The sequence below is a fragment of the Mustelus asterias genome, chromosome X, assembly GCF_964213995.1.
Source record: "Mustelus asterias chromosome X, sMusAst1.hap1.1, whole genome shotgun sequence".
Classification (NCBI taxonomy): domain Eukaryota; kingdom Metazoa; phylum Chordata; class Chondrichthyes; order Carcharhiniformes; family Triakidae; genus Mustelus; species Mustelus asterias.
Window position 1 is genome coordinate 11314514 of NC_135834.1, and position 23190 is coordinate 11337703.

A 23190-nucleotide genomic window follows, 5' to 3' on the forward strand; every position below is an offset into this window, starting at 1 on the left:
ATTTAGCATTTTAAAGTATAAAATTTGATTCATGATTTGCAAGTAAGGGAATGAGACTGAAAATTAATTTGGATCAGAAGTGGCAGTTTCTGTGTGAAATAACCCAGCAGCTCATAGAAATGTGATTTGCACTCTATAGGAAATGGCAAAAGCCCAAACAATATGGTGTTGGGATTTGAGAGCATGCCCTTCCTTCCCTTTTGTTTGCTTGATTGCAGTGGTGGGGCCATCCCAGTGTTTCTGCTAACATTTTAAAATGCAGTTGAGTTTGGCGATCAGTCAAGTTGTAGAATTGCGCAAACAACATGCTTCTGTGAAGCAGTGCAAGAATGGAGCTGCAGCTCTGCATTCTTCACGTGGGTTGAAGAAGCAAATGCAGCACGATTTGAAAAAGTGTCTTGTGCACCATTTTGCAAAAACAGTAGGGGTGCGGGGGGAGGAGTTCCTTCTGTTGATTTTAGAAGCAAAGTTGAATGCAAAACATTGAGGTATTTTGATCCTGTTACGACTATTGCACTGAGCACATGACCAAATCCTCCCAATTAAAGTGAAGTATGTTGAGACTGGATTTGTTTCGTAAATGGATGGGTGAAAGAGAGGTGCTGTTTTCAGAGGTTGATGTTGGGGGAAAATCCCCCCTCCCCGAAAGCGCTACTGTGCCAGTCCTCTGGTACTTCAGTCAAGGGACCATTTGTCATATGCAAAACCTGACAGGGAATGCTGCCAAGCAGTTCCATAATTGGGATGTATTGCAGCTGATCTTGTACTACCCAACAGGTGATGGGACCAAGCACTCTGATACCCAGTTGACTTGGTGCTGACAAAGTAACCAACCACAGACTTTCTGCACCAGCTCAGTTCCATCATAGTAAGGCTGTTCACGTTATAGGCAATGCTGGTTTTGTGCAGATTCTTCTGTCACATCCAGATGAATATATGGGTTTGACTTTTTTGTGTCTGAATTTCAGCAGGTGGTGATTGGTGAAGGGTGAATTATAATTTCAGTGACTACTTTTATTGCCTTTCTGTTAACCATTGTTCTTGTTCTTTCTCCACAGATCTGTGCACTACTGTTCACTGCTCTGTATATCCTCTCCTACCTGGTGATCGCTCGGTTTAAGAAGAATGCAGATTTTGCAGCAGGTGAGAAAAGATATTTTATGACCAACTCTGAAATAATTTATTCTGACTTGGTCTCAGATGACTGTTTTAGATTCAAGGTTTTGGGTGGCATGAATAATTGATTAAGATTAAGGATGTTTCCAATGGTGGTGGCACCAGTAGGTCATTGATACTCTGTTTCTGTAGTGTGCTGATCTAGATAAATACAGCATAAGCCATTCACTGTACCTTGTATCTTAAACCATTTGCAATATATACTGTAACTTGCTCTTTCCAAAGCCTAGTAGTCTGTGATACTTGCAGGTGGGAACATCCTGATCCTGGATAGCTGTCACCAGGGTGGTAAGGTATTCTAAGCTTGTAATTTTATTTTTGCCCACCAGCACAGGCACATGTGTGCACACCACTACTTGTGTTGCATGCTTCCTTTTGTCTGGTTACAGTTTTGAGATGGGGCTTAAAATTAGTTGCCTGCACTAACCCGCATGTTAATGTAACTATGCTTCTGTGAGCTTCTGGGGAGATTTTCCTATCAAAGGTGTGATTTAGAAATGCAAGTGTGTGTCGGTGGGTGGTGGCGATCAGTCTGAGAATCCTGTTGGGTGACTGTGTTTAATTATGCAGGTTGCATCTACGGTTTCGAAATTAGTATTTTATTTTAATCCAGTAAAGTTGTCAATCTAGTGGCGAGATGAAAGGTCACCTTTGTAAACCAGCCTGACTGGACTGTGCTGAAATGTTAAAAGATTGCATGCATTTGAGCAGCATCTGTATCTCATTCCAAGTGTTCTAATGTGTTTTAAATCATTCCTTCCTTGTGGCATGATGACCCCAAGGCAATCAAATCTCTGATTTGAGAGCTAAACTTGTTTGTCAGTTAATGAAATTCAGGAAAGATGAGTCATATCTGAAATATATTGGCTTGAACTATTCTCTAAATTTATATACTTTGATAAACAGATGACCAGTTATCATTTATCAGGATTTCTGTAGGCTACTGATAGTGGACTGCAATAGGGAAATTACCAGAACTTAACACAATTATTTAAAAAAAATAAAACTTTTCGCTATAATATACTTGTGAGAAATAACTAACCCACTTAAAAAATATATTACTTTTTTCCACCTCATGTATTAAGGGACTCTCCTTCAGAAGTTCCACCCTCCTGAACTGGCTCAAGTTTTCTTTTCTGAATTCTCAAGATTCCAGGGCTTACTTGCATCGGCAAGCCCTTGAACAAAGAACAAAGAACAATACAGCACAGGAACAGGCCCTTCGGCCCTCCAAGCCCGCGCCGCTCCCTGGTCCAGGATTGAATCCTGAATCCAGGATCCCCGCCCAATTTTCCAGCCTATCTACATACCAATATCCTATCCACCGAGCTGTCCCTCACAGCTACGATGCTTTGTTCATTACAACCTATTAACTTACCCCCCACCCCCCCATTCCAGACCATGTGATCTCCAGGGAGAGGCGAAAACCCAGAGTGAAAAACCCCAGGGCCAATATGGGGAAAAAAAAATCTGGGAAATTCCTCTCCGACCCCCTGAGGCGATCGAAACGAGTCCAGGAGATCACAATGGCCCCGATCGGAAAATGCTTCCCAACCCTAGTCATTTCCACTTCCACGAACACCATATGAATTCCCTGCCCCCGAGACAGGTTCCCAACTATCCGCAGTCTCACTCTGTACTGGCACCAGCAAGATGATCGTAGAATGAAGCCTTGAAACGAGAAACCAGGAACAATTAGCCCGCGCCGCTCCCTGGTCCAAACTAGACCACTCTTTTGTATCCCTCCATTCCCACTCCGTTCATATAGCTATCTAGATAAGTCTTAAACGTTCCCAGTGTGTCCGCCTCCACCACCTTGCCCGGCAACACATTCCAGGCCCCCACGACCCTCTGTGTGAAATATGTCCTTCTGATATCTGTGTTAAACCTCCCCCCCTTCACCTTGAACCTATGACCCCTCGTGAACGTCACCACCGACCCGGGGAAAAGCTTCCCACCGTTCACCCTATCTATGCCTTTCATAATTTTATACACCTCTATTAAGTCTCCCCTCATCCTCCGTCTTTCCAAGGAGAACAACCCCAGTTTCCCCAATCTCTCCTCATAACCAAGCCCCTCCATACCAGGCAACATCCTGGTAAACCTCCTCTGTACTCTCTCCAAAGCCTCCACGTCCTTCTGGTAGTGTGGCGACCAGAACTGGACGCAGTATTCCAAATGCGGCCGAACCAACGTTCTATACATCTGCAACATCAGACCCCAACTTTTATACTCTATGCCCCGTCCTATAAAGGCAAGCATGCCATATGCCTTCTTCACCACCTTCTCCACCTGTGACGTCACCTTCAAAGATCTGTGGACTTGCACACCCAGGTCCCTCTGCGTCTCTACACCCTTTATGGTTCTTCCATTTATCGTGTAGCTCCTCCCTACATTATTCCCACCAAAATGCATCACTTCGCATTTATCAGGATTGAACTCCATCTGCCATTTCCTTGCCCAAATTTCCAGCCTATCTATATCCTTCTGTAGCCTCTGACAATGTTCCTCACTATCTGCAAGTCCTGCCAGTTTTGTGTCGTCCGCAAACTTACTGATCACCCCAGTTACTCCTTCTTCCAGATCATTTATATAAATCACAAACAGCAGAGGTCCCAATACAGAGCCCTGCGGTACACCACTAGTCACAGGCCTCCAGCCGGAAAAAGACCCTTCCACTACCACCCTCTGTCTTCTATGACCAAGCCAGTTCTCCACCCATCTAGCCACTTTGTGCAACAATGAACTATCCGCATATTCTCTGTCCTGAGAGTGACGTACACTCTCTTGCCTGTAGCACACTGTGTCTCTATGACAAAAGGCTTTGTCCACAATTGATGTCCGATTGTCTTTGTCTCACTCATCAATGCTGTTTTTGTTCTTAAAGTCTGGACAGCTGTCCCAAGACACAAACCTGCCCTGGGAGTGGGGGATGGTTTTGTTCCATCAGGTTCATTTTAAATGTTCAGGCTTGTTTCCATTCACATGGCATGTTTCTGTTATTGGATTTGTTTAGAAGGCTGTTTAATTTATTTACCTGCGAGGTTATTACAGTTCAGCCTGTCAGCCAGGCAAGGGTTTGTGTGGAAAAACTGAAGACCAGTGCATGTTGAGCACTAATTTCCATGCTACGCTCCCAAATCTGTGTTTTCTCCACCGATCCATTGGAAGAGTTCAATTGAAGAAATACTAACATTGAGAAATTTTCCATGGCAACAGATTGTTTCACAAATTTTCAAGGCGCTGCAACTGGATACTCTTGACCTCGCTGAATACAAGTATAACATATTTTTCTCTCGTCCTGAAAGGCCACGTCATAACCCCACTAGTACCTAGGATCATTTAGCATAGACCGTAGATTGAACACAACACCTTGTTGATCTGTACATCTAACCACATCCAGGTGCTTAATTTATCTAACTGTTATTGACAGAACCCTGCAATGCTAAACATTTTTTAATTGGATCATTGTTTTATGTAGCATTACGTTGTTGATGTCTGCTGCTCTCAATCTGAAATTGGTGTTCTCCACTGACAGAATTATATATTTTCCTCCCAGCCCACCCTTGCTTGTTGAGGTCAACTAATTCCACATGAGCAAAGGATCAAATCGAGGGCTTGGCTGGCTTGTTTGGTTCAGCTACAAATAGCAGTGACAGTTTCCAAAGCTTTGGAGGGGTGCGGGCTGCACCTGCCAATTTCGGACGGCATGAAGCTTCAGGACATAGAGAATATGCGGATAGTTCATTGTTGCACAAAGTGAATATGGCTAACAGCTGCAGAAGCTATTTTTATTCATCTTTTCATGTTATTTCAGCTATTCGTTTTTGTGTGAAAGTGTCGTTTGATCCTAAACCAATTTGGAATCCTTTCCTCCACATGTTTACTACCCTGTAGAAAGAGGGAGAGAGCTTTTCCCTCCACTAATCTAACTTTACCCTGACTCAACAATTTAATTCCCCATCCCACTGACCTTTGTCCTACTATACAGCACCAATGTAACTCGAGCACATCACCTTCCTTGAAGGCACTGAGCAGCTCTCTGGTCTTATTGACCTTTAACAATTTTAAAAAAATAATTCCTTTCTCTTTGCACGAGGAGATGCCACCCAGTGGTGTCAATATGGCATGTTATTTAATAAGGTGTGTGTCTAGTCTGACCAAGCTGAATGAAAAATGTGCAATGGAATGGCAAAACAACTTGGAGTCAGGATGCACAAGTGGTGAGAATTGCAGGAGCACGGAGTTCTTGAAAGATTGTAGGTCTGGAGGAGCTTGCACAAATGGACTCCCTGCCCCTCAGTGCATTGAAAATTTTATAATTCTTGTCTTCAGCTGCACATTCCTTTAGTGGTTTCACTCTGCTTTCTGCAACCATTTTCCAAGTCCTCTGAATCTGGCTTCCTGTGCACTTTGTCCCTTTTCAAACCCTGTGCATCTCCCTCTGCCTTTCTGGAGTTTTCAAAGCTTTCAGAATGCTTCCCAACCCATTTGCAAAGACTGTGCTTGCTCCCTTCCTCTGTGCTATGGGTTGTTTTTAATGTTAAAGGTGTTATAATTACTCTCTGGTGCTGCTTTACCTCTACATGGTATAAATCTGCCTTTATATCTAACTCAAGTGTATGTTTTAGCTTCATGTGCATGTTCTTTCACTTTACTTTCTCCCTTGTTGCACAGCCCAATGCAAAGAGATCATTAGTTAACCTCTCTTGCTTATTGTTGCCTTCCTTTTGAACCCTAAGAATAGGTTGAAAGTGAAATGATGTTCACAATATTTCTATCAAATCCCCTCTCCACCTTCTCCAAGGAAAGGAGTCCCAACTTCTTCAGTCCATCATATCTGAAGCTTCTCAAACCTGGAATAATTCTTGTAAACCTCTTGTGCATTCTCTCCAATGCCTTCACATCCTTCCTAAAATATGAAGTTCAGAACTCTGCAATACTGCAGCTGAAGTATAACTAGTCTTGGACAAGTTCAACAAAACCTCGCTAATCTTTATGCCCCTTTTAATAAAGCCAAGGGTACTCTATGCCTGGATAGAGTAGACAGGCAAAATGTTCCCGCTCGTGAAAGGAGTGAGAGGGCACCGATTTGGTTAGAGTCTAGAATGTACCTTGTAGTGGAGGTGGGTTCAGTCGAGGCATTCAAGAGGGAATTAATTTATGTGCAGGGTTACGGGGCGAAGGCAGGAGAATGGCACTTGGTGAAATCCTCATTCAGAGAGCTGGTGGGCTGAATGGCCTCCTGCATCACTTCCCTATTTTTGTTCACTCACCTGACTCTATTCCACACCCCCTTCTCCCAGCCTTTAAATTTAGAATTGAGAAGTTCCAATCAGACTAGGCTACATACACCATTTTTCTGTAATAAGACCAGTGAAATAGAATATTGTCCACATATTGGTCTTTGTTTTTCGCTCCGGTCGAAGCTGCTGCTTTCCCTCTTGGTGTGTTGTGGTCCAGATGGATGAAACATGTTAACAGGAGAGGTTGGCAAGTGGAACAGAATCCAGCACTGCAGGCCAAAAAATGCCAGTCCCAACTGTGCAGCCTTCCATCTTAATTCAAGAGCCAATCCAACTTTACCACCTTCATTAACAGAAATGTTCCTCTTGGATTGGAAGCATCTCCTAATGTAAAGAAAAATGAATTATTTGTAAAAAACTATTAAAGGTCAATATTAGTCAGAGGTTTACAGCATAGAAACAGGCCCTTCGGCCCAACTTGTCCATGCCGCCCTTTTTTTTAAAAAAAACCCCCAAACTAATCCCAATTGCCTGCATTTGGCTCATATCCCTCTATACCCATCGTACCCATGTAACTGTATAAATGCTTTTTAAAAGACAAAATTGTACCCGCCTCTAATACTATCTCTGGCAACTTGTTCCAGACACTCACCACCCGCTGTGTGAAAAAATTGCCCCTCTGGACACTTGTATCTCTCCCCTCTCACCTTAAACCTATGCCCTCTAGTTTTAGACTCCCCTACCTTTGGGAAAAGATATTGACTATCTAGCTGATCTGTGCCCCTCATTATTTTATAGACCTCTATAAGATCACCCCTCAGCCTCCTACGCTCCAGAGAAAAAAGTCCCAGTCTATCCAGCCTCTCCTTATAACTCAAACCATCAAGTCCCGGTAGCATCCTAGTAAATCTTTTCTGCGCTCTTTCTAGTTTAATAATATCCTTTCTATAATAGGGTGACCAGAATTGCACACAGTATTCCAAGTGTGGCCTTATCACTGTCTTGTACAACTTCAAGACATCCCAACTCCTGTATTCAATGTTCTGACTGATGAAACCAAGCATGCCGAATGCCTTCTTCACCACTCTGTCCACCTGTGACTCCACTTTCAAGGAGCTATGAACATGTACCCCTAGATCTCTTTGTTCTGTAACTCTCCCCAATGCCCTACCATTAACTGAGTAAGTCCCACCCTGGTTCAATCGACCAAAATGCATCACCTTGCATTTGTCTAAATTAAACTCCATCTGCCATTCGTCAGCCCACTGGCCCAATTGATCAAGATCCCATTGCAATCCGAGATAACCTTCACTGTCCACTATGCCACCAATCTTGGTGTCATCTGCAAACTTACTAACCATGCCTCCTATATTCTCATCCAAATCATTAATATAAATGACAAATAACAGTGGACCCAGCACTGATCCCTGAGGCACACTGCTGGTCACAGGCCTCCAGTTTGAAAAACAACTCTCTACAACCACCCTCTGGCTTCTGGAGAGCCAACTTTGTATCCATTTAGATACCTCGTCCTGGATCCCGTGAGATTTAACCTTATGCAACAACCTACCATGCGGTACCTTGTCAAAGGCCTTGCTAAAGTCCACGTAGACAACATCAACTGCACTGCCCTCATCTACCTTCTTGGTTACCCCTTCAAAAAACTCAATCAAATTTGTGAGACATGATTTTCCACTCACAAAGCCATGCTGACTGAACCTAATCAGTACTTGCATCTCTAAATGCCTGTAGATCCTGTCTCTCAAAATACCTTCCAACAATTTACCCACCACAGATGTGAGGCTCACTGGCCTGTAGTTCCCAGGCTTTTCCCTGCAGCCCTTTTTAAACAAAGGCACAACATTTGCCGCTCTCCAATCTTCAGGCACCTCACCCGTGACTATCGATGATTCAAATATCTCGGCTAGGGGACCCGCAATTTCCTCCCTAGCCTCCCACAACGTCCTGGAATATACCTCATCAATATTAAGACCAGAAAGCTGCTCAGTGCCTTCAAGGAAGGTGATGTGCTTGAGTTACATTGGGGCTGTATAGTAGAACAAAGGTCAGTGGGATGGGGAATTAAATTGTTGAGTCAGGGCAAAGTTAGATTAGTGGAGGGAAAAACACTACTACCCCCCCCCCCACTCCCTACAGGGTAGTAAACGTGTGGAGGAAAGGATTCTGGGTTGGTTTAGGATCAGACGACACTTTCTCACAAAAATGAAGCGCCATCTACTGAGCATTTAAGGCTATAGAGATGGCAATGAGTACTAGTTTAATTTTGGGGAGCAAATTTGATATTCCCTGAAATAGGGGCATCTAGGATGGAATAATTGTGTATCTGCTCTGGATGGAGTGAGCTTGACGGTGTCAAGAAATGGCCTTTTCTTGCTTCAGTTTTTGTACCTTTAAGACTCTGGAAATTTAAACAAAAGCAATACTTGATTCACTTTGAAAATCTGGATTATGTTTTAAAAAAGATCGTCAATGATTATTGTCCATAAGCTAAAATCTGGAACTGAAACTTTGACCTGAGAGCTGTGTTATCATCTGTGTGCTGTCAGAACCAGTTTTCAGTCTTAAAGGTGTTACAGAGCATGTTCCCAGTTTAATCCAAGAAACAGTAAAACATTAATTCTAACAAGTTTATAATGTGAAATTATCTATCTTCTCTAGACAATAATGAAGATGCAACAGTCAATCGCATCACGTAAGTGTAACTTTTAAAAAATCAAACTCCATCCCCCACTTTAATCTTTTTATTAAATTAGTGTAACCCAGTTGGTCTTATTGGTCTGGCTTGGATGGGGACTACTTCCTCAAGCCACAAATGTATAATGACTCAGACATCAGTTTTACATGGACTAAATGACACGAAGCATCATTAGTCAACTGGACTTTGTATCTGTCAGTATACTGAAAGATTAATGACATCCCCATTCTGTCCTTTGAACAACCACATCTGTAATTATGTCAGTTATCTGGCCTCTTGTCTTTTTTAAAAATATATATGGTGCCCTATTGTGACATGGTGATTGTTACTGTACTAATTATCTGGAGAATGAGAGTTCTGATCCCACCATGGCAATTTGAGAATATATGAATTTGTTAAAAATCTAGAAATCAGTCAAAGTAGCCATGAAACTGTTGGATTTTTAAAAAAATCCGGTTCACAAAAGTCCCGGGGGGGGGGGGGTGCAAGAGAGTAATTTGCAGTAATAAAGCATCTTTCACACCCTCAGAACTTTATCAAAATGCTCCCTAGCTAATGCAGTATACTTGCAGTGTAGTCACTTGTTTTGCAAGTGTTTAGATGTCAATGTCATAGTGTTCTTATACCTTGAACTGGATAGTAGGTTATCTCACTGTTGCTGCTGCCAATGTGTTCAGAGGATTATCTGCATTGTTCGAAATGCTGACGAGTCTTTTTTTTCCCTTAAAATCTAATCAGACAGTAAGACACTATTTACTGAAATATGAAACTCTCCCCCCGCCCCCCCACTCTCTGTGGGAAAGGTGACTCCAATGCTTTGAGAAGCTGTTGGTTCAAAAATACATGACTGGCTCTCACCGTCTGTTCTCCCAGAGCATGTGACCATAACCTGTTGGTAGATTCAGAGCGCAGGTATTTTTGTGGCTCCTTTTCTGCAACTGGCTCCCTGTGCAATAGTATGTATATTTATAGGAGTGCAGCTGAAGGCAAGAGAATCTTCCATTAGGGAAAAAGAACTGAGCTGTGCCATGTGTCACATCTAAACAGCATGCTCAGTGGAAGGTGTTGATCTATTGCAGTAACATGGGTTAGACCCAACAGAACACATGACTAATAGTAACCTCTTTTTTTTGTTTAAAAATAGGTTATGGATGTGCACATTCACCCTTGCAGTATCTGCTGGTGCAGTCTTCCTACTTCCATTTTCAATTATTAGCAATGAGATCCTGCTTTCATTTCCAGAAAATTATTACATGCAGTGGTTGAATGGTTCCCTTATTCATGGTGAGTAAATGGTAGCTCAAATGTTGTTCGGATCCAAGTAATGTATAGAATTGACAAAACAGTTTTATTGCATTAGCTATGATAGGGCAGCACATCTAATAAAAGAGCTGCATTCTTGTAAATTGGAAAATATCAAATTGAGGGCCCTTTTTCAGCGTATTTGCAAATGGCAATCTCCAGCTTCATTTTGAATGCCAAGGAAAAGCTGTACAAAAGTGATCAAACTGGTACTTAGCCCCAGAGAATTGACAGTTTGGAAGCTTGTAATGAGACAATCTAAGAGGAACCTTGCCAGGGTTTTAAAACAAAATCAAGGCCATTGTTATCTGTGCGCCACAAAAGTACAACAGTTGATAAAGAGCATTTCTTGTGAGTTAGCTGATTTTAGCTGAAGCAGTAATTAGGCTGGTGCATTTGGTCACTTCTCATGGCTGAAGAGAAGGAAAATGAGCTAGGGCTCCTTGAGCTAATCACTGACCAGCAACTCTACTAAAAACATGTGTGAATTTGTCAGCTGGCTCGCGCTGTGTCAACTCGCATAAAGAATGGGTATTATGGGGTGTGCCTTGGGCCATTGGGGCCAACAAGTGTCACCACCTTCAGAATGGGAGAAAATCGGCAACAGAAAACCTCCACAGAGGAACATTGGCATTCCTGGTTTTGCACATTCCTATCTCTGTTACATTGGCTGGCCATAGAATTCAAAATCGAATCCACTGTTTGACAGTCAACAGTCATCCACTGCTCACAATGATCTACACTTGATTTTTATCGCCACATTTGTCTACCCAATATCAGTCTGAGTTACAATTTGAATCATTAATGCAGCTAAAAGCATGACCTGAAAATGAGCTTTTAATTTGAGGTTGTTGGCTTTTTAAATTTTAACTACTGATTTTTAAAAAATGTTTCTGCATGTGACAGATTTTGCAGGAGTGAGTTAAGGTTGCCATCTCGTGGTGAAGTGGGGTAACACAAGTAAATGCAGTTTCTAGTTTTTTTCATGCTTGTTGGAGTGGTGGTTTTGCTGTACCTGTGGAGTTGCAGTGCGGGAGATTATAATGAGGTTTTAAAAAAAAAAAAGGGGAAGATGACCCGTATCACCCAAATCTAGACTCTGGCATTTTCTTTTCTCCTTGCTATTAAATGTTTTTTTTTCAATTGTGCTGTAATGTAGGCATCAGTCACTTACAGTAACTAAAATACTGGTTATAACTTGCGATGTCAATCCTGCAGGATTGACAAAGTGCCCAGGTATCAAAGATTCATTTCCAGGACACCACTGCAGACAACCCAGGAGAACATTAGGAAGTGTTTTCTTTTTTCTCTCTCTTTGGGGATTTCTGTTTGTTATAAAAATATTTGGCAATACAACAGGGAATTGTTTGACAGTCAAGAGTCATCCAATCAGCTAAGTCTGTTTGAGTTTTCAATTAGTGTGAGAAGGCAGTTCACTGGGATGTTTTGGCTGATGTGTTGAAATCTTCAGAAATACATCCATCCTGAGATCCAATTTGAGTTGTGTGATAGAAATTATGAAAGGCTTTTAAAATTTAAGTGTATGAAAATTATTTTCTTTTTACCTTCCAATAGAGCTAATGTTCCTGTGGTGAACCATAGATGGTGACCACTATGTGTACTTGTACATATGCTACTCTTGTTACTGTTGGGGTTAGGGTTGGGGTGTTCCACCTGTTATTATTGTTAATGTGGTACGCTCCGTTTGGCTCCGCCTTCTTACAGGAGTATAAAGGTCACTGCTACTTCCTAGTAGCCCTTAGTCTGGGATAATATTGTTAAGTAGTGTGCTCCAATCTTGTTGTGAATAAAAGCTTTTATTCCCGGGTACGTCCTAGCCTCCCGTGTGAATCAATCGCGCATCAATTTTATTCACAACAAAATATTGAAAATTTTGTTCGAAAAAAAATGGAGCAGGTGCCAAAACCCGATCGGCTAACCTTGGATCCGCGTGCCGCTGGGGCATTGAATACTTTCGACCATTGGTTGAAGTGCTTCGAGGATTACGTTGAGGCCTCGACAGCAGTCCAGTCCGACGCTGACAGATTGCAGGTCCTCCACGCCAGGGTGAGCGACACTGTGTATGCAACAATCCGTGATTCCCAAAATTACAAAGATGCTATCGAATTACTCAAGAAGCTGTATAATAAACAGCCGAACGAAATTCATGCTCATCACCTATTAGCCACTCGACGGCGGCAGCCCGGCTAAACTATGGGACAGTACCTGCGCGAACTTCAACAGCTAGCCAGAGCCTGCAACTGCAAGGCGGTGTCGGCTATTCAATACACCAACGACCTCATTCGGGACGCGTTCGTGGCAGGAATCGGCTCATCCTATATCCGCCTGCGGCTGCGAGAGCAGGGTAACCTGGACCTGGCTAAGACGGTAGAATTGGCCGATGCAATGGAAACGGCATCCAGAAATCACGAAACCTACCCCACCGACCACGTGGGAACAGCGTGGCAAGCACAGCCACCGCCTCCACTGTACTCGGCGGCTCCTCGGAACTGCGCGATAATGCTCTCAACTTCAGACCTGACGGCTGCGGCAGCTCCTGGAGGCCCACGGTGCTATTTCTGCGGATTGGCGAAGCATCCTCGCCAGAGATGTCCGGCCAGGGCGGTGTTTTGCTTCGCCTGTGGAAAGAAAGGGCACTATGCAAAAGTGTGCCGAGCAAAGACCCCTTCCAAGCCCAGCAGTGCTGCGTGCGACTCCCCAGGATCCATCTCCTCGTCTCCGGCCTCGTCGATGTCTTCAGCCACGTGTGATCCACGGGCGCTGCCATTTCCTATGATGACGACGCAAGCCACGTGCGACCTGCTGGTGCCGCCGCTTTCAACATCATCGACCACGTGCGATTCATGGGCGCAGCCACTTTGGTCGACACCGGCCGCAGAAGGGGTCCTCGTCGTCGGCTATCTCAGCTGCCTGCAGTTACGCTCGGGATCCAACAGTGGCGTCAATCATCCTGGACCAGGCCAAGCCTCACAGACTCGACAAGTCCATGATGGACATAGAGGTAAACGGGCACCTGGTGCGTTGCCTGTTTGACAGCGGGAGCACGGAGAGCTTCATCCATCCGGATACAGTAAAACGGTGCGCTCTGTGTGCAAACTGTCAGGCAGACAATCTCCATGGCGTCGAGGTCCCGATCTGTCCTCGTTCTTGGGAGCTGTGTGGTAACCTTAACGGTGCGGGGCACAGTCTACGAGAACTTCAGGCTCCTCGTGTTACCGCACCTTTGCGCTCCAGTACTCCTGGGACTAGACTTTGTGGTCCACCTGAGGAGTGACCCTGCAGTACGATGGGCCACTCCCTCCACTTTCAGTGGGAAAACAGCAGCCTCCAAATTGTCCAGCGCGCTCCACATGCGACCTCTCAACACTCAAAATTACCCCGCCTTTCCTATTCGAAAATCTCGTGCCAGGCTGCAAGCCCATCGTGACTAAAAGCAGGCGTTACAGCGCTGAGGATCGGATCTTTATTAGATCTGAAGTTCAGCGGCTCCTCAGGGAATGGGTCATTCAACCTAGCACTAGCCCATGGAGAGCACAAGTCGTGGTGGTTAAGACTGGAGACAAGCCCCGGATGGTCATAGACTATAGTCAGACCATTAATAGGTACACGCAGCTGGACGCGTACCCTCTCCCGCGCATATCTGACATGGTCAACCAGATTGCGCAGTACCGGGTGTTCTCCACCATCGACTTGAAGTCAGCCTACCACCCGCTCCCCATTCGCCCAGAGGACAGCAAATACACGGCCTTTGAGGCGGATGGCTGTCTCTACCACTTTTTAAGAGTTCCTTTCGGCGTCACTAATGGGGTCTCTGTCTTCCAGCGTGAGATGGACCGAATGGTGCACCAAAACAGGCTACGGGCTACCTTCCCGTACCTGGACAACGTCACTATCTGCGGCCATGACCAGCAGGACCATGACGCAAACCTCCAGAAGTTTTTACACACTGCGTCTCTCCTGAACCTGACCTATAACAAGGAGAAGTGCGTATTTAGCAAGCACCGCCTAGCAATCCTCGGATACGTGGTGGAAAATGGGGTCATCGGCCCCCATCCAGACCGTATGCGTCCCCTCCTTGAATTTTCCCTACGCACTAGCATCAAAGCACTGAGAAGATGTTTAGGCTTCTTCTCGTACTATGCACAGTGGGTCCCCAATTACGCGGACAAAGCCCGTCCGCTCATAAAATCTACCTCTTTTCCCCTGACAGCAGAGGCTCGCCTAGCCTTTGCAGGGATAAAAGCCGACATCGCGAAAGCCACGATGCACGCTGTTGATGAGTCCATCCCTTTTCAGGTGGAGAGTGATGCATCTGATTTCGCCCTGGCCGCCACACTTAACCAGGCGGGCAGGCCCGTCGCCTTTTTCTCTCGCACCCTCCAAGGCCCTGAGATTCGGCACTCCTCTGTGGAGAAAGAGTCTCAGGCCATTGTGGAGGCCGTACGGCATTGGCGCCATTATTTGGCTGGCAAACGGTTTACCCTGCTCACGGACCAGCGGTCCGTGGCCTTCATGTTCAACAACACGTTAAAGGGAAAAATTAAGAATGATAAAATTAAGAATGATAAAATCTTGAGGTGGAGAATCGAACTCTCCACCTACAACTATGATATCATGTACCGTCCGGGGAAGCTCGATGAGCCCTCAGATGCCCTGTCGCGTGGAACATGTGCCAGTGTGTAGGAGGACCGGTTACAGGCCCTCCACAATGATCTCTGCCATCTGGGGATCACTCGGTTTTTCCATTTTGTAAAGGCTCGGAATCTGCCCTACTCCATAGAGGATGTCAGGTCGATAACTCGAACAAAGAACAATACAGCACAGGAACAGGCCCTTCGGCCCTCCAAGCCCGTGCCGCTCCCTGGTCCAAACTAGACCATTCTTTTGTATCCCTCCATTCCCACTCCGTTCATATGGCTGTCTAGATAAGTCTTAAACGTTCCCAGTGTGCCCGCCTCCACCACCTTGCCTGGCAGCGCATTCCAGGCCCCCACCACCCTCTGTGTAAAATATGTCCTTCTGATATCTGTGTTAAACCCCCCCCCCCCCCCCCCCCCCCCCCCCTTCACCTTGAACCTATGACCCCTCGTGAACGTCACCACCGACCTGGGGAAAAGCTTCCCACCGTTCACCCTATCCATGCCTTAGGTTTGTGCAGAGTGCAAGCCGCACTTCTACGGGCCTGACAGGGCACACCTCATTAAGGCCACTCGCCCTTTTGAACGACTGCGTGTCGACTTCAAGGGGCCCCTTCCTTCGACAGATCGGAATGTGTATTTCCTCAACGTGGTTGACGAATACTCCCGATTCCCCTTTGCCATCCCCTGTTCTGACATGTCCTCTGCCACGGTCATCAAAGCCCTGCGGAGTCTTTTTACCCTGTTCGGCTACCCCAGTTATATCCACAGTGATAGGGGTTCGTCGTTTGTGAGCGACGACTTGAGGCAATACCTGCTCTCTAAGGGAATTGCCTCAAGTAGGACTACGAGTTACAACCCCAGGGGTAACGGACAGGCCGAGAGAGAAAACGCTACAGTCTGGAAGGCTGTTTTACTGGCGCTAAGGTCTAGGGGTCTTCCAGTCACCCGTTGGCAAGAGGTACTTTCTGATGCGCTCCATTCAATCCGGTCCCTCCTGTGTACGGCAACCAACGCTACCCCACATGAGCGGATGTTTACCTTCCCTAGGAAGTCATCCTCTGGGACCTCACTGCCGTCTTGGTTGACGTACTCAGGACCTGTCCTCCTGTGGCGGCATGTTAGGGCCCGCAAGTCCGACCCTTTGGTTGAACAGGTCCATCTCCTCCACGCCAACCCTCAATATGCCTATGTGGCATATCCTGACGGGCGAGAGGACACGGTCTCTATCAGAGATCTAGCGCCTGCAGGGGACCTGGAAACCCCCGTCACTCCCGCACCCCTGGTTAGGATTCCTTTGCCCATTCTCTCCCCTCCTGACACGGCGAGGGCAGCATCGGGACCTCAACTTAATCCTCTTACTCCCGTGTACAGCTTGCCTGAGTCCAGGAGATTGTCGTCACCTCGAGGTCCACAGGTGTGTGAGGAACTGGAGGAGTCAGTGGACACCACCTCGGAGAGAGGGTCGTCACCACGGTCACTGGAACCGGCACTGGAGCCAGTGCTGCGGAGGTCGCAGAGACGGTGCGGACCCCCGATACGGCTGAACTTGTGAACATGTGGACAGTTCGTATTGTCTCCTTACCCCACCGGCCTTTGTTTTTAAAGGAGGGGTGAATGTGGTGAACCATAGATGGTTACCACTATGGGTACTGAACGATAGATGGTTACCACTATGGGTACTGAACCATAGATGGTTACCACTATGGGTACTGAACCATAGATGGTTACCACTATGGGTACTTGTACATATGTTACTCTTGTTACTGTTGGGGTTAGGGTTTGGGTGTTCCACCTGTTATTATTGTTTGTGGTACACTCCATTCGGCTCCGCCTTCTTACAGGAGTATAAAGGTCACTGCTACTTCCTAGTAGCCCTTAGTCTGGGATAATATTGTTAAGTAGTGTGCTCGAATCTTGTTGTGAATAAAAGCCTTTATTCCCGGGTATGTCCTAGCTTCCCGTGTGAATCAATCGCACATCAGTTCCCAATTAACATTCAATGACAATTCTGGTGGGTATTTCCAATAATTAAGCTTCCTTTTGATTATCTCACACCAGTACTGGCTGCAGAACCTAATTATAGTGCAACAAAGACATTCAAAATGAATTGGTCAGGTGTTAAGTGTCCTGTATGTCTTCTCCCTGCAGGTCTGTGGAATTTGGTTTTCCTCTTTTCCAACGTCTCTTTGGTGTTCCTGATGCCTTTTGCATACTTCTTCACTGAGTCAGAGGGATTTGCTGGCTCAAAAAAGGTGAGCAGGGATATTGTGGTGTTGCAGGAAGACTGGAAAATCAGCAGTAAATGGCTGAATATAATTCAAATCATTGCTATGAAATAGGATGGTGATGGTTGCTTTTTGTAGTGCAATAACTACGCAATCATTCAGTAGGAAGTGTGAATATGCTAAATGAACTGACGCATGGGTATGTCCTCATCAAACTTGGCTGACGTGAAGTACAATACTCCATGGCAGAGCAGCATCTGTACAGCTCTTGAAAAAGCAATAGGTGGCCCAGGAAAAGTTCAGAGATAAGCTAGAATAAGATGTGAGTTTGGGCCTGCTGTTGCAGGAAGTGACTTTGGCGCGGGTTTGGTTTGGCGGGCTGGGGAAAGGGAGGAATGTAGCAGAAGAAGCTAAATGGATGCTCTCTATCTTCATGGCGAAAGTTCATAATTCCTGTTGTTGATGAGGATGGAGAGCAGTTTGAGAAGCTGGGAGTTATCTTTGATCCTGGAATAGTTTTGACAGAAGAGTGCAGGATCTGATCAGTTTGTTCCAGCTGGATCTGCTGCTGTTGCTAAACCAATTGTTTCTTGTTGGGCCTTGTATTTGCTGTTAATGGTTCAGTAAGCCGGTCTGTTTTCTGATCTCCTGAAGCGCGTGTTTGGCTGTGATTTTTGAAGGTGGTTAAGCTGCTTAACCCAGGGGATGGTTGCAGCTGTCCACCATCTATCATTGAGGCTTTTTATTAGTCTTTCATTGACTTGCTGTGTACTGCAGTTGTACCACCTGTTGCAGTTTATGGACTCCAGCTACTTCAAGGATTTGCGGATTTGCCTATTGATGGCACGTTCTTCAGCGAGGATTGCACTGCACACACACACTGGCTGAAGCTGTTAGCACTTTGAGCAACCAGGTTAATTAAACAGCACTTTGTCTTGACTTGATACTGGTGGTACTGGCTGCTGACATTATGGTTGCTGGTTTTAACATCTCACCTGACCTGGAGTTTCAGCTCCGATCTTTTTTGATATACAGGAACTCTACCTTAGATTATATTGTCTCCATCCACAGGGAATTATGGCTCGGGTTTATGAAACATTTGTTGTCCTCTTCCTTCTGACCCTCCTGGTTCTGGGGATCGTGTGGGTGGCATCGGCAATTATTAATGATGATGCAGCGAGCCGAGAATCTCTTTATGGTGAGTATCTTGCTAAAGGCACTACCCTAAATTGCTCACCCTAATGCCATGAAAACGTCAATCAAAATCTCTCCTTAACCGTCTAAATTTCGGGGAATAGAACCCAAGTTTGTATAAGCTCTGTGTAGTTGTAACCTTTTGGAGTCCAGGTGTCAGAGTAAATCGACATAGTATTCCTTCCAAGGTTAATATAACCTTCCTAGAACTGCTCAAGTGACTCCACATGTGGTCTAACCAAGACTTTTGTGTAGTTGAAGCATGACTTCCTCCCATCCCCATTCTAATCTTCCAGATGAGGGCCAGCATGCCATTAGCCTTTTTGATTAGTTTTATGTACCCGTTAATTATTTTTTTAAGGATCTGTGTATCTGGACTTCCTAGACCTCGACTGTTTCAAGTTTTTTTCACCATCTGGGAATTATCCTGTCCTTTTTTAGGTCCAAAGTGCATGACTCCATATTTGTCTAAATTTGAAATCCGTTTTGCCCATTCACTTAATCTCTCAGTATCTCTGGTAATTTTACGCATTGTTCTAACTTTCTAACTACTTGCAATGCTATCTATCCTTGTCATTAGCAAATTTGAGTATGTTGCTTTCTATCCCATCATCGGAGTCATTGCTGGAAAAGGAGTAGTGGCAAAAAGTATAATTAATTTTTAAAAAACTTAATACAGGATTGGAGAACTTGTGGGTGTCTCAGTGCTAACATGGGATTTGGAGAAACATGTTCCTCAAATGTTCTTGTTGTTTTTGGATTTATATATCCTAGTGTCTCAGCCTTTCGAGATGTTGCAACCAAGGCAAGTCTAAAAGCTGAGAGCGGGACTCTTGTTCAAGTCATCCATTCTTCTTCAGTCCATATTTTAATACATGTTCTCTTTTACCAACAGATCTGTGGGACTATTACCTTCCGTACCTCTACTCCTGTATTTCTCTATTTGGAGTTCTGCTGCTTCTCTGTGAGTAACTCCTCCGAGGATAAAATGATGGCCTGTGCTACCTTAGATTGTTATTTTTCCTAATTGGTGAATTTTGAAAACATTTTTGTGAAGGTTTTGTTATTATGAGGTTTGCTTAAATAGCCCAGTCCTTAAATTCAAATGGTTTGAATTCCAATAGTTTGTAAATTGTGTTCTTGGAGCAAATGTTAATTTGCATGCTTAAACTTGACCAGTGTGAGGACAAAGCAGATTAAGGCTGTTGGACCACATGACTGGAGCAGAACTGGCCAAACTTGTCGGGGGGGAATTCTTCCATCATGCTCACCACAGGAATCATAATGAGGGTCCATTGACCTTGGGTGAGATTCTCCAGTTTTGGGTGAGCGGGGCTGGAGAATCCCACCTGTCACGTTTAACTTCCCCCATTGACGCAAAGAGAATATTGAGGTTTATTTTTCTTTCTCAAAGCAGCTAATTCTTCAACCTTGGGTTGAATGTTGCTTTTCTACAACAAGTCATGTTGTGTAGAGTTTCATTACTGCAATTAAGATGGAAATGTCAATGCTTTAGTTTAATTTTATCTAACCAATACCCCCCCCCCCCCCACTTCAGTGCCTGTGAAGTATGTATGTAAGTGCATGAGAGATTTCTCTGTTTAAAGCATGCATTCCTTTAGGGGAGGTAATGACATTTTGGTAATGTCACTGGGCTAGTAATCCAGAGGCCCAAGCTAACGTTCTGGGGACACTAGTTCAAATCCCATCACAGAAGCTGTTGGAATTTAACTTCAATTAATAAGTCTGGAATTATATTAAAAAGCTAGTCTCGTGGTGACCTTGAAACCACTGTCGATGGTCATAACCCAACTGGTTCACTAATGTCCTTCAGGGAAGGAAATCTTCCATCCTTATCTGGTCTGGCCTCTAGACGCATAGCAATTTGGTTGACTTTTAACTGCTCTCTGATGCAACTGAATGGCTTGCTAGGCCATTTCAAAGTCTTACAAAGAGAAATGAAACCAAACAAGTAAAGTTAATTTATTAGTCACAAGTAAGGCTTGCATTAACACTGCAATGAAGTTACTGTGAAATTCCCCTAGTTGCCACACTCCGGCGCCTGTTCGGGTCAATGCACCCTAACCAGCACGTCTTTCAGACTGTGGGAGGAAACTGGAGCACCCGGAGGAAACCCACGCAGACACAGGGAGAACGTGTAAACTCCACACACAGTGAACCAAGCCGAGAATTGAACCCGGGCCCCTGGAGCGGAGGGGCAGCAGTACTAACCACTGTGCTGCCCCAGATCACCTAGCACTGACCTAGGCACCAGAAATGACAATGGCAAACCCAGCTCTCTCAATCCTGTAAGTCCTCATTAACATCTGGGGGCCTGTGCCAACATTGGGCGAGCTGTGTCTCAGACTAGTCAAGCAACAGCCTGCCATAATAATGCTCATGGAATTATACCTTGTGGATAATATCCCAGACATCATTCCTGGGTGTGTCCTGTCCACTGGCAGGACAGACCCAGCAGAGGTGGTGGCACAGTGGTATACAGTCACCAGGTAGTTACCCTGGGAGTCCTCAACATCAATTCTGGAACTCCAGTCTCATGGCACCAGGTCAGACATGGACAAGGGAACAGCCTGCAGGTTACCACATAGTGGTCCTTCCCAGCTGATGAATCAGTACTACTCCAGAATACCACTTGGAAGAAGCACTGAGGGTGGCAAGTGTACATATATTGTACCCTGGGTGGGGGGGCTTCACTCTTGGTGGCCTGGTAACACCACCACTAACAAAGCTGGTCCATCCTGAAGGACATAGCTGCTAGACTGGGTGAGGTAACTGAGGGGCAAGCCTACTTGACTTCATCCTCACCAGCCTGCCTGTCACAGATGCATCTGTCCATGATCACCGCACAGTCCTTGCAGAGACGTAGTCCCATTTTCACATTGAGGGTCCCCTCCGTCGGGGTTGTGTGGCATTACCACAGTGCTAAATGGGATAGACTTGGAACAGATCTAGCAGCTCAAAACGGGGCATTCTAGGTGCTATGGGACCATCAGCAGCAGCAATTGTATACAACCACAATCTATAACCTCCTGGCCTGGCATATCCTCCACTCTACCATTACCATCAAACCAGGGAATCAATCCTGATTCAATGAAAAGTGCAGGAGGGTGTGCAGGAGTAGCATCAGGCATATCTGAAAATGAGGTGTCAACCTGATGAAGCTATAACACAGGATGACTTGTGTGCCAAACAGCAGAAGCAGCAAGTAATGGACAGAGCTAAGCGATCCCACAGTCAGCGAATCAGATCTAAGTTCTGCAGTGCTGCTACGTCCAGCCATCAGTGGTGGTAGACGATTAAGCAACTCACTGGAGGAGGAGGCTCCACAAATATCCCCATCCTCAATGATGGAGGAATCCAGCTCATCAGCGCAAAAGATAAGGCTGAAGCATTCACAGCAATCTTAAGACACAAGTTCTGAATGGGTGATCTATCTCTGCCTCCTCCTAAGCATTACAGATGCCAATATTCAGCCAATTCGATTCACTCCAGGTGATATCAAGAAACAGCTGAAGGTACTGGATACTGCAAAGGCAATGGGCCCTGATAACATTCCAGCTGACAATGTTCTCCAGAAGTAGCCACTCCCCTAGCCAAGCTATTCCAATACAACAACAACATTAGCATCTACCTGGCAATGTGGGAAATGGCCAGATACACCATGTCCAGAAAAAGTGGGGCAAATCCAGCCCATCCAATTGCCTACTGTTGATCCAAAGAGCTGAACTCCAGAGGTAAGGTGAGGGTGACTGTCCTTGACATCAAGGCAGCATTTGACCAAGTATGATATCAAGGAGCCCTCGCAAAACTGAAGTCAATGGGAATTGGGGGCTAATGTCTCCATTGATTGGAGTCATACCTGGCCCAAAGGAAGATGGTTGTGGTTATGGAAGGTCAGTCATCTCAGTTTGAGGTCATTGCAGGAGTTCCTCGGTAATGTCCGAGACCCAACCATCTTCAGCTGTTTTGTCAATAACACTTTTTCCATCATGAAGTCAGAAGTGGGCAAGTTAGTGGGTAGTTAAACGCTGTTCACCATTCACTGCCACTCTGATACTGAAGCAGTCCATGTCCAAACGCAGCAGCACTTGGACAATATCCAGGCTTGGGCTGACAAATGGCAAGTACACGCCACACAAGTGCTAAGCAGTGACCATCTCCAACAAAAGAGAATATAGCCATCAACCCTTGACATTTAATGGCATTGCCATCACTGAATCTCCCACTTATCTATATTGAGGGGTCACCATTGACCAGAAACTGAACTGGACCAGCCATGTAAATACTGTGACTACAAGAGCAGGTCAGAGGCTAGGAATCCTGCAGCAAGTAACTCGCCTCCTGATTCCCAAAGCATGTCTACTGTCTACAAGGCACAAGTCAGGAGTGTGATGGAATACTCTCCACTTGCCTGGATGAATGCAGATCCAATGACACTCGAAGCTCAACACCATCCAGGACAAAGCAGCCCTGCATAATGGGCAACCATTCCACAAACATCCACTTCCCTCCATCTCCGATGTACAGTGGCAGCAGTATGTACCATCTACAAGATGCACTGCAACAACTTACCAAGGTTCTTTAGACAGCAAGGACAAGAGCAGCAAATGCATGGGGGTGCCACCACCTGTGAATTCCCCTCCAAATCA

The 23190-nt window shown here is 45.3% G+C and overlaps 1 protein-coding gene across 3 annotated transcripts in view; it reads left to right on the forward strand.

The window, feature by feature from the left end:
- Window positions 1–23190, forward strand: part of lmbr1l (limb development membrane protein 1-like) — a 67271-nt gene that overhangs the window by 22446 nt on the left and 21635 nt on the right. The window contains exons 2-8 of one of the 3 annotated variants that reach the window (XM_078201251.1): window positions 1059–1143; window positions 1426–1464; window positions 9102–9135; window positions 10283–10422; window positions 17250–17353; window positions 18398–18524; window positions 19416–19484. In XM_078201251.1, the coding sequence (XP_078057377.1) occupies window positions 1059–1143; window positions 1426–1464; window positions 9102–9135; window positions 10283–10422; window positions 17250–17353; window positions 18398–18524; window positions 19416–19484 (598 nt within the window). Of the gene's footprint in view, window positions 1–1058; window positions 1144–1425; window positions 1465–9101; window positions 9136–10282; window positions 10423–16591; window positions 16623–17249; window positions 17354–18397; window positions 18525–19415; window positions 19485–23190 lie in introns of those variants that run through there. The other 2 variants (XM_078201252.1, XM_078201253.1) reach the window with 2 other exon arrangements.